The sequence below is a fragment of the Nasonia vitripennis genome, unplaced genomic scaffold (assembly GCF_009193385.2).
Source record: "Nasonia vitripennis strain AsymCx unplaced genomic scaffold, Nvit_psr_1.1 unplaced0148, whole genome shotgun sequence".
Lineage (NCBI taxonomy): Eukaryota > Metazoa > Arthropoda > Insecta > Hymenoptera > Pteromalidae > Nasonia > Nasonia vitripennis.
In genome coordinates, this window is record NW_022279927.1 from 592,836 (window position 1) to 605,221 (window position 12,386).

The following is a 12,386-nucleotide window of genomic DNA, read 5'->3' on the forward strand; positions in this document are numbered from 1 at the left end:
ATTAGGACACCGTATAACATAATTAATGTAGTTACACTGGCTAGGAGTAACCTTTGATCCTGCGTTGGCCCACCTACATTTGGCATTAGTCGCGATAGTGCAGCACCGACATTTTGCTGTCTTATTGCTCGCTCTCTCAAGATGCTGCTTTAACGTTAGTCTGGCGTCTATGGTGATTCCCAGGTACTTAATGGTCAGCTAAGAGTTTATTTCGTGTCCGTCCACTGACAGCGTTATTGTCTCTATTTTCTTCGTACTGGATATAAGAATAGCCGCTGTTTTATGGCTAGCAAGCTCGAGCCCAGTCTGCTTCAGCCAATCGTGGATTATACTTACTGCCTCGTTAGCGATTTCCGTCACCTCTTTCTTTTACTTTGCTACTACCACTACTGCAATGTCATCTGCAAACCCTACAACTGTTGCCCCTTTGGGAAGCTCTAGCCTAAGTACTCCATCGTACAAGATGTTTCACAATAATGGGCCAAGCACTGACCCTTGTGGGACCCCTCCGGTTACTAGATGGGTTTTCGTGCTGCTCTCTATGTCGTACAAAAGGGTTCAATATGTCAGGTAGTCAGATATAATCCTTCTTATATATGCGGGTACCTCTTTTTTTCGTAGAGCCTCGTGTATCTTGCCCTAGTTGGCTGAGTTAAACGCATTTTTAACATCCAGTGTAATAATAGCACAGTACTTCTTGGACCTCCCAGCGGTGTCAACTACTAAGCTTACAGCATCAAGAGTGGAGCGTTTTTTCCTGAAGCCATATTGATAATTCGCAAGTTCGCCTAGGTTTTCAATGACTTAGTCCATTCTAACGCCGATTATGCGCTCTAAGATCTTACCAGGGCTGTCCAGCATGCAGAGTGGTTTGTATGAGGCAGCTTCTCCAGGTAACTTATCTCCTTTTGGTAGTAGCACCAGGCGTTGCTTGTTCCAGTTCTTAGGAAACGTCCCTTCTTTAAGACATGAGTTGTACAATTCCACAAAGACATTAGGGCGTGCCTGTATAGCTTGTTTCAATGCAATATTGGGTATGCCATTCAGGCCTGTAGCCTTTTTGTTTCTAAATTTTTTGCATGCAGCCAGTAATTCCTCTGAAGTGATTGCTGGAATGATTTCCTCATTTGCCTTCGCCTCAGGAATAGCTGTAACTTTCAGTTGAAGGGGAAACAGTGTGGTCACAATACGATCCAGCAATTCTAGGCTCTTAGGAGGGGGGATATAACATCCCTTTATCTTTTTTATTAACACTTGGTACGGTCGCCCCTAGAGATCCAGCTCAAACTCGTCCTGTAACTCGTCCAGGCACCGTCGTTTATTCTCTCGGATTTTCCTTTCGAGTATCCGTTTAGCCTTCTTTATTTCTTTATTTAGGGCGTCTATTATTTCTTCACCACGACCAGTCTTGTAGTATTTCTTCCGAGCCCGCTGTTCCTGTCTTCTGGTTCGATGAAACTTTTTGCGGGCCGCGTCAATTTCGTTATCCCACCAGTATACTGGCGGTCATCTATTGTTGGAAGCCCTTCTTGGTATCGTTGCAACACAGGCTCAGGTAATATTGCCCATTACCTGCTCGACCTTATCATTCGCAGATCGAGACAGCTGTATTTCTTCTAGAGCCAACAGGAATGTCTCCTTATCATAATCCTTTGTTTTTCAACCGACTCTTTTTGTCGTTGCCCTTCTGTTGGATCTCTGTTTTAATATTCTTATCTCCATTTTTATCGATTGGTGGTCACTATTTGTGTAATGATCGCTCACCATTCACGATCTAACTGATACAATTAGGCAGCTGCTGACAAACGTGAGTTCTATAATGGACCCTGCGTCTCTTTTTTGTAATGTGTAAGAACATCCCTGGTTAACTTAGACTAAGTCCAGGCGGGCAAATGCTTCCAATAGCGCTTGCCCTTTTTTGTTCGTCCTTTGGCTGCCCCACTCTACTGCCTAGGCGTTGAAATCGCCTGCTATGAGTACCAGTTTTTTCCTAATGTGTGTGTGTGTGTATATTGTAATGGGGCGATTCAACAGACTCCCATGCGGCCGCAAAGATGCCGCACGTCACCTCGAGAAGGTTCTTTTCCCAATCCGCTATCCCTCGATGAGGGCCGAGTGATAGCGAGCGGACACCATCACCAGTGCTTTGGTCTGTCGATGCTCGATACAAATGCATGGTGCGTATCCGTGGGTAAACAGTCATTCGGGACAATCGGGAATTGAACAAAGAAAAAAGCACTCGTGTGTGGATTTGATAGAATGAAAATATATTGTCAGAGACTAGGTTGAAATACAAAGTGTTACAATGTTCCGAATACGACGCTTGCGCGCGCGGTTTCTCAGGCGAAGCCGGGCCGACGCACAGTGGGATAAAATGGACAAAATTCGAGCCACGCGTCATTTTTAATCGTAGAGCCATTTTTAAACTCTTTAAAAAAGCATCAAGTTTAAGCTACAGGTGCGGAAATTATTGTATCACCTTCCCCTAAACCCATGCGACACCTAGAAGCCACCCCTACCAAACCACAAGCAGTCTAACTCATCTATCCCAGGGAACAACGAGTTAAATCGCTTTATTTTTTCTTAAAATAATTAAGCCACACGCCATAAGCCAGCTAATAACCTAAATACCTACCCCTAACCCGCTTAACCCCTAGAAACCACCCCTACCAAACCACAAGCAGGCTAACTCATCTATCCCTGGGAACAGCGAGTTAAATCGCTTTATTTTTTCTAAAAATAATAAAAACCCACTCCACAGGCCAGACCGGAAACACGCAGAACTGGACATACCGTTGAATCATATAACCACGTAATTCAAGACATTATTACAAGTAAATTAGTCACATTATTTGTTAGCTGTAATTGTTGAATGAACTTCTATTAGTCATCTGCGTTGAAACAGATTTAAGCCCCTTTACCACGTCAAGGTCGCCATTTAGCCATCGAAAACTCGTATGATCAATATTTGTATGTATTATACTATAATCTAATAAATTCAAAAATAAACATTTAACCATCAAACGTATGATCAATAGATTTAATTATATTAAATTATACTATAATATAATAAATTCGCGAAATCTTCAAAAAATTCTGATAGAATTTCAACGTATTTTTTTATTTAATCTAAGAACTTTTTCTTCAGTAAATTTTTTTCTAAAGTCTATCATTCTCAAGTAAAATATTCTGGAAATTTTTCACGATTTTTCCGTGTTAGCCGCCATTTTATGTGCTTTTAGCTTTTCTTTTTCAACATTTAAACTGTGACACTGAACTTTAAGTCTCGACGACACGATTACTTCGCTCTAAACATTAAATCTTAATGATTTCAATGTGAAAAATCGACATGAATAAAGATTTTTTTTTAAACCATATTTTATTGTTTGTGGTTTGGTAGGGGTGGTTTCTAGGGGTCAAGCGGGTTAGAGGTAGGTATTTAGGTGATTTGTTGGCTTCTGGCGTGTGGCTTAATTATTTTGAGAAAAAATAAAGCGATTTAACTCGCTGTTCCCAGGGATAGATGAGTTAGACTGCTTGTGCTTTAGTAGGGGTCGTTTCTACGGGTAGGGGGTGAGTGGTTAGGTGGTTAGATGGTTAGCTGGCTTATGGTGTGTGGCTTTATTATTTTACGAAAAAATTAAGCGATTTAACTCGCTGTTCCCATCCCTACTGAAAATAATCGCGTGAGAAATCGCGCGAGTTCTCGCTTGAATAATCGCGCGAGTTCTCGCGATAGTTTATCAATTTTTAAACTACATGAATACTCGCGCGATTACTCGCGCGATATACGAATTTTTAATTTTCTTTATATTTATATTTTTATATTTGTGTTCTGGATAGGAAACAATATTACAATTCAAATGATTTATTACTATGCATATATACATATATACTATTTTTTTATTTATCTTTATATAATGCTGAGTACAAAATTATATTTACAATATTGTAATTTACATATATATACATATATACACAGAAATATTTATTAAGTAACACATAATGATCGTTATTAATAAAATAGTTGATTCGGCACTGCAATTATGTACATTTTAGTTTCTATTTCAATAAATACACAGGTTGCTGATATTTTGGTTGTATTAATACATAATTCGTTTGAAAATTCTAACACTTCTTGTACAAATGATGAATACTTATTAGGCTTTGTCTTAATTAGCTGACAAATAGTCAATTCTTGATTACTTTTATCGTTGATTAGGAAATATTTTATTTCTACGTATTCCCCAGTGTCAAGTTGTGCAAAGTAATTGCATGATCGAGCATTTTTTTTTTGAAGTCATAAACAAACATCCTTTATAAATAATTTTGTGAAAAACTCGTGCATCTTTTGATATACCAAATTTCTCAAGTGTGTCGTTATTGGCACTTTTTCCTTTACCTAAATAATTAATGCTAGATATTTTATATATATTCTTTCCCAATGGAGTTTTAACGTTTTCACAATATTGTACAACACTTTCATGACAAGTAGGATAAATACTGTTAGACAACATTTGTATTGCTCTTTGAATTTTGTCATATCTTGCTATTTGTAAGATAACACCCTTAGCACAATGAATGGCCTGCAGCAATTTACAATTTGCTGATTCAAAAGGATATGTCGAATGTGAATACAATGGCCCCCAATTGTACACACTCGTAGGCAAATGAAGTAACTGGTGTACATTATATGTTAATGAAGTTAAAGAGTACAGATCTTCGGCTTTCGATACAAATTCATGTAGCATTTCAGCTTTCCAGTATTTTCTATTTTTTAGAGATCTTGTTAATCGACCTATTTGGTGAGGAGCACGGATTGCTTCAAGTAACTGATTAATATACTGGATATCGGCTTTTCTTAAATGTCTCAATATATATGTAGTAAATTGTTTTGCAACACCTGCTACATAGCAGTGCATCTAGTCAGGCGTAAAACCTTCTATAATATCAAACTTCTTCAAATTTAAAAGAGGAGAAGCAGTTACGATTCCAAAAACACGTTTACCTGTTTCAACTGCCTCTGCTGCATGTTTGATTGTAGTATCATGATCTCTATTTTTTGGTAATGGAATCCGAAAAGGATATCGCATGCTTCCTTGAAAATATTGCCCTTTATGTGTACACCAATCACAACCATATCTTGCATTAAATTGACTTGATCCATTCATTGGTGCTCTAGCTACAGTATCCACAGAAGCAACCAATGCAAAAATTTTCAGGTTACGTCGTTCATTTTTTATCATACAGGGTATACCCACACCCACTGTTGATAAATCATTTATCATATTTACGAATGCATCCAAGAAAACGCTCATTATTGGTTTATCTTTGCCAAACCATAGTCCAGCAGTGATCGCACTTTTCATTCTGCTCTGTATAGGAATCTCATTAAGAATCAAATATATAGGCCATATAGAATAAGTAGACGATTCGAAAACTGGTGCTCCGTCTGTGTTAAATATTACTGTAGCATACGAGTGGCGATCAGAATCTTTCAAACTTTGAACAAATTTTCTATACAGCACACCATCGTATATATCTTTTATATGATTTTTTTCATGCTCTCTTTCTTTTACAACATAATCATAATAATTTTCATTAGTTTCTATATAATCCTGTATTGCATTTGACGGATCAAATATAGCAAAATAACACTGACTTGATGGATTTGACATATTTACAGGTTTGTCACAATTTGCACAATTTACTACATAATTAAAATCTTGAAATGTTCCAATATAATTTGTACATGCAGGACATACCCCATGTAGTGTAATAATGTCATCATCAAACAATTTGTCAATTTTATATCGAGTTTCAGGTACTACAGCGCTGCCACATACTAGATTAATTAGTTTAAACAAATTAGAAATACCTGTCATTGATAAGGTGTTTGCTATTGAAAATTTCAATAACATCAGTAATAATTCAGCTTGGCTTTTTTGCACATTCAACGACAACACATTGAAGAATTCCTCATTATTTATAAGTTCTCGTATACTATTTGATGTTGACTTTGTACATGAAGGTAGTTGTAGTTCTTCATCATCACTTAATAAGTCACTCCAGGCAAAACTAGAATTATTCTGTAAATAAAAATTAATTAAATGAGACTATTAACATGTTTACTTAAAAATAAAAACAAATTCAAAAATAGAAATATCAATTATTCAGAACTTACATTAATCAGTAATTGTTGCTCCGATGTGATAGGATTTTGATTAGCCGATACAGACTCGTCTAATGCTAATGATATTACATCATTGTCCGTTTCATCCAATAAAACATGAGGATTACTTTGGTCACTTATATTCCTACTACTGCAAGACAGCAATTCGTTGTTTTGTAACTACAAAATCAATTACAAAATTAATGATATTAAAAAATTTATTGATACGTGTAGATTAATAATTATAAAACTATCTAACATACCTTCTCTCTTTTCAAAATTTTTTTAAGTTCACTTAAAGCATATTTACTAAGTGGTACGTCTTTATCAAACAAATACTGTTTTCTTTTAGTTGCGGACATTCTTAATAAATTTTTTATCAGAATACTTTATTTATTACTATTGTACTACATTTACAATACAACTTTTATACAACTTATTAAACAATATTATTCTAATAAGTTTTTATTTATAATAAGTTTTTTATTTGTACACTTTCATAGGTTATCCATAGAAATATGTATACAACTATTATACGTGTGTATGTATATATGTAGTCTTATATATATATATATATATATATATATATATATATATATATATATATATATATATATATATATATATATATATATATATATATATATATATACACATGTATATATAGAGCATAGATGTATACATTCTATTGCAGATATGTTCAGACGTATTCAAGTGCCTGTTCCTTATACGTATAAGACAAGGAAAATTCCGAGTTTTTGAATTTGTAAACGTGGCATTTGGACTGAGAGGTGAGCAATTTTATTAATGATGGAGCATTTACAACTTTAATCACATGCTTTGCAGATTTTTTGACTTCTGTTTGAGTTAATGAATGCTTTAGAAACGAGAACGGAATATATGTAAACCGTTTAACATATACTCCAAACCAAGCGACTGCAGCGCTCATGGAATATTGAACACACCTTTTATTATTATGATCCTAAGTATTTTTTAAGGTGGCAAACAATGTGACCATGTTATTATTATATCATATATAATGTATAACATCATAAACATCTCAAACGTTAAAAACCTTAAATCTAAAACGTTAAATTTATAATAAACTTGAATCAAATTTATTATATTAATTTATAATATATAAAGCAAAGTATTATATGTATATATATCATATATTGAAAATGTTAAAAACGTTAAGTGCGTATTGTACACATGTGTAATTGCATAGTTTGAAAGAAAAAGTTTATTTGGCATGGTGTACGTTTTATTTGAAAAAAAAATATAATCCTCTGAAGTAAATATTTATGCTAATCTGTAGCTATGGAATTCGCTTGGGTAAGATTCCATAAAAGTAAAGTAGAAACTTGTTTGAAAGTTTCTGATATTTCATCAAAAGTCATGCTACCTAATGGAGTACCACAAATTGTTCCCTTCCGTCCAAAAGATGAAAAGGATTTTGTTAGTGCAAAGTGGTATTTCGCTCAAGCAAATCCTGAAAATCACAAAAATGGAAATCCGATATTGTCAAGATTAGTTATTTTGTATTTGGGAGGTAAGCTATAACTTTTATGTATATAAATATAATAAGTTGTGTATTGCGTGTATGTTTACTTTTATGTTTATTAAAATTTATTTTTTTTTTGCAGTTACACAGGATGATATTGATTTGAAAAGAAAAGCTGACGGTGACGGAAGGAAAAGATTTGCTACTCCAAAATGTATGAACTCACAATCCAGTTTTGAAGATCCTTCTCAGTGCTCGGTAAATTTTTTATTTTAATATAGAATTTGTATTACACGTGTTTTTTTTTATTCCTTGTTAATGATATTTTAGTTAAAAATAGTCAATTGGAATGATGATAAAATTACGAGCATTAAACTAAAACAAATTGAATATTTTATGACACCGCAAAGACATATGAAATTTCTAGTAATTAAAATAGTAGATTTGAATAACGTTTAAATTTGTTTTAATTAAAAGGTGGTCGGAGCCACGCTGATTAACTCACATTTTTTACCTTGTGCATTCTTGGCTTTTAAATAATAAATACACACATGCTTATCGCCTCGAAATTCTGTGTTTGAAGGTTGCCATTATTAAATATTATATTTGTGTACTTATGCAATGAGAAATATGATAGGAATTACGATGGTTACAAGTGTATTGCATTTTATATGACATCTCATTAAAGTAGTACCTTCGTTAATTAAATACCTTTGAGATATCAATGAAATTTAATATATTGATTTCTATTGGTCCAAAAATCACTCAAAAATAAATTTTGTAAGGCCTGATGGGCACATGAAAAACAGCTATAAGCATTTTAATGTTTACTCATTTAAGGGGACAAACCACTTTTAAGGAGGTTGTAGCATTAGGGCAAAAAGTTAGGAAAGTTATTAAAAATGTATATTATTGTTCTTAAAGTTACAAAGAATATTATAGTATTTTTTTAAATATCGGTCGCCGATAAAATTTCAGAGAAAATAGTCGTTCAATATTGCGTATTTAACACGGGCTCATATGGCACTAGCATGATTCCGAGCAGTAATATTAAGATTACTTTTTACAAAAAGTTAAGATCAGATTGAAAAACGAGGACATAAATGTTCTCGTTATGTACTTTTAGATTATCCAAAGAAAAGTCTACGAAGCTGAATGTTTTAAAAAGATATTCACTGGGAAAGGCAAAAGTGTACACTATTCTAACCTCAAATCGTGACTTCCTAGTCATATGAGCAATTTATTAGTATAAAAAAGTTCTTTGAATGACGACCAAAACTATGACAACTGTTTTCTTTTATCGAAAAATTAATCAATAAGCTCAATAAACATTGTTTACTCACTACTGATAACATTTTTATAATATATTTTTTGCATTCATTCGTTTGACTTGGGAATACCACTAGAACCTCCTTAAATCATGATAAATTAAATTCGAATAAAATATTATTTAAATAAATTAAAATGAAAAGATATTTTGTATACTAATATAAGGTGTTATTACTTTCACTTTCACCGGATTTAATCTCCCTTTGCGTCTATCGTACCATAGTGACATTTCATATACTGTTTTAAATATTTAGGCACTGTCCACGCGATACCATGGCACCACATAGTATTAGAAAGAATTTATTAAAAACAAAAAAGTCACATTTAACCTCAAAATTTCTTCATTCATTTATGTATTAGTAAATATTATTATTAGTGTAACAACATGTTTAGATGACTTTTATATTTTTTAATTATTGTTTGTTTATAGCAAAACACATCACAAAGCAAAAAAATTAATAATGAAAGAGCCAAAACCTTTTGAAGAGAATAGATAACTATTTCGAAGTACCACCATTTCGTGATCTTGAAGAAAATAATGTGACAGCAAATTCTGGTACTTCCTCAGTAATGAAAAGTGCAGTAGTAGTTTTAGAAAAATTGGCATCCGAAAATAATATGATAACCGATCAGCCATCCTCCCCAGAATCACCATCGCTACTTGCAACTCGAAAGAGAAAAATGTCAAAACCAGGCGATGTGAATTCAAAGCCACCACAGGCATCTGGTTCTTATGTCAAAGTACCACAATCCAAAAAACCAACTATATCACCGTCAACATCTGAATCAGAAACAGAATCATATGATTCACTGCGTCTCGACTTGTTTTCTAAATACAAGCAACCTCAAGAATCTTCAAATAATCCAGATGGTCAGTTATCACCAATTCAAAGCTTTTCACCTGAATCTCAAAAAAGTACACCACGAAGGAATACACCATCTCCAAACTTATCTGAAAATATATCACCTGAACACACACCACCACCTGGTCGACCTTTGTTTACGCCATCTCCTTCACGAAGTCAGGTGATACAACCACAAGATGCACCAGGTGAACGGCAGCCACCAGTGCGAAATGAGGTTAGGGATTCCCGAGATGCACCAGGTGATGTACCACAGCCACCAATACGAAATGAAATTGATGGAGAACCCCAAGACGCAGCAGATCAAGAACAGCTACCGATTCAAAATGAAGATATAATAGAAGTTCAAGATCCAGTAAATAGAGAGCAGCCTCAAAATGGACACCAGTCGCCACCTCAGAATGAACCAAGTATGTAAATGTAATTTAATATATTTTAAATTTATTATAATTGATATATTCAATTCATTACTCATGTAATTTGTATGTTTTCGTAGGGCCAAGACGTATCAAGTATTATAAAATGACAGAATATGTCAAAAATTGCGTGGAATACTACGCTAAGAGAGGAGAACCTGGTAATCGAGAAATGCGGAGGCGATATAATATAGCATTTGGAAATGAGGTAAATTTTAATATTATATAATTATATAATAACAATTATTTATGCAATTTATTAATTAAATTTATATATTTTATAGCTGTACCTTGGAGAGGATATATCTGTTAATTTACTGCAGTGGGAACTTTTGCAAAGGCATAAGCCACAAGTATTCCTGATAGAATTGGCTGTGCTTATTTGGGGAGAAAGGAATTTATGTAACAGAGCATTGGACTTGACCCGAGGAGTGGAGAATATTCCTAACAGGTCACCAGTGAAGTTAATTGAAAAAGATATATTACGATTGCTAATAAGTATGCAGTAATTCATTTTCTTTGCAGGTTAAATAATTGATCAATTAATTTATCTTAAAAAATAGTCCATGAAATTATAATTAAATTAAATTAAATAATTATAATCAAATTAAGTTAAATAATTATAATTAAATTAAGTTAAATAATTTCATCGCCTATTTTTTAACAGAAAATTATCGATCAATTATTTAATCTCCTCTATTCATAATTTTAAATATCAATAACCATTACAAATAATGTTTTTTCTAGGCCTCTACAATGACTTTCTTAATAACCACAAGTATCCAAGTGACGAGAAAGCATCTTATTTGCTACGGGCAACTCATGTTTTGAGACATAAAATAAGAGATCTGCGTGCTGCAGAGAAAAATAAATTTCAGCTACCAAATGTCAACGCTCAAAGACGTTTAAGATATAACGTCAGAGATTAATCTTATTTAACAGATTTTCTTTTTTAAAATGTCATCTGTATTCAGTTAAGTTTCTTATTTTATAGGAGCTATTTAAATCAAAGTATATTATTTTGTTTCAAGATCAACTAGTCGAAGAAACGCTAGTCCTAGTAGAGATCACTACTAAAAATCAAAAATATAACATGAGTTCAGTCACATTTCTTACTTTCTAGTAGTGATTTCAATTAAAATATAAACTTTTTGTTTCGAGGTTCACTAGTCGAAGAACCCTAGTCAAAAATTGACGTTTTGTAAGTTTAGGATTACAAAAATGAAAAAATCACAATACTTTGATAGGCAGTTGGAGAACTGATTAAAATGATTAAAAATTATTTGAGCAGAGGCATTATTGTTAACCTAAATGGATTTTAGCATTTTTAGCATTTTATTCGTTTCTTGTTCTTACCTGTTATCAAAGTATAATCATTAAAAGAATTTGTGATAAAATATTATCTTTACGTTTCCTTTACGTTCTTTATTTATGAATCATAAATTAAAAAAAATCAGTTCCTTATTAATTTAATGATAATTACAATAAAAAGGTTTTGTTCTACCTAAAATTCGAATATAACAATGAAATGTTAATTAGTGTTACATGTAAAATTAATAAAGTTACATTTTATATTACAACCAGAACATGATTTATTCTTAATGCCCCTCTGTTTCAGTACAATTTAATTAAATGCATTTTTCAATGTAAATAAAAAAAATTGTATATTTGTATATCGCGCGAGTAATCGCGCGAGTATTCGCGTCGTTCAAAAATCGATAAACTGTCGCGAGAAATCGCGCGATTACTCACGCGATAATTTTCAGTAGGGCAGGGTTAGGTTAGTTAGCCTGCTTGTGGTTTGATAGGGGTGGTTTCTAGGGGTAGGGGGGTGAGTGGTTAGATGGTTAGCTGGCTCATGGTGTGTGGCTTTATTATTTTAAGAAAAAATTCAGCGATTTAACTCGCTGTTCCTAGGGTTAGGCTAGTTAGCCTGCTTGTGGTTTGTTAGGGGTGGTTTCTAGGGGTTAAGCGGGTTAGGGGTCGGTATTTAGGTTATTAGCTGACTTATGGTGTGTGGCTTAATTATTTTAAGATGAGTTAGACTGCTTGTGGTTTGGTAAGGGTGGCTTGTAGGGGTCGCATGGGTTTAGGGGAAGATG

At 33.5% G+C, this 12,386-nt stretch overlaps 2 protein-coding genes across 2 annotated transcripts; one reads left to right on the top strand and one right to left on the bottom strand.

Moving 5' to 3' along the window:
• Positions 1-3,864: 3,864 nt before the first annotated feature.
• Positions 3,865-6,717, bottom strand: LOC116415705. Its single transcript, XM_031933338.2, has 3 exons — positions 6,436-6,717; positions 6,185-6,352; positions 3,865-6,089 (listed from the first exon to the last, which is right to left on the bottom strand). Exons 1-3 carry the CDS (start codon positions 6,532-6,534, stop codon positions 4,923-4,925), a joined length of 1,434 nt encoding a protein of 477 aa, XP_031789198.1. The 5' UTR covers positions 6,535-6,717; the 3' UTR covers positions 3,865-4,922.
• Positions 6,718-7,492: 775 nt separating this feature from the next.
• LOC116418287 lies at positions 7,493-11,756 on the top strand. The gene is made up of 6 exons (XM_031933336.2): positions 7,493-7,724; positions 7,819-7,934; positions 9,492-10,278; positions 10,365-10,492; positions 10,569-10,782; positions 11,032-11,756. The coding sequence occupies exons 1-6, from the start codon at positions 7,493-7,495 to the stop codon at positions 11,211-11,213; spliced, it is 1,659 nt and encodes a 552-aa protein (XP_031789196.2). The 3' UTR covers positions 11,214-11,756.
• The last annotated feature ends 630 nt before the right edge of the window (positions 11,757-12,386 follow it).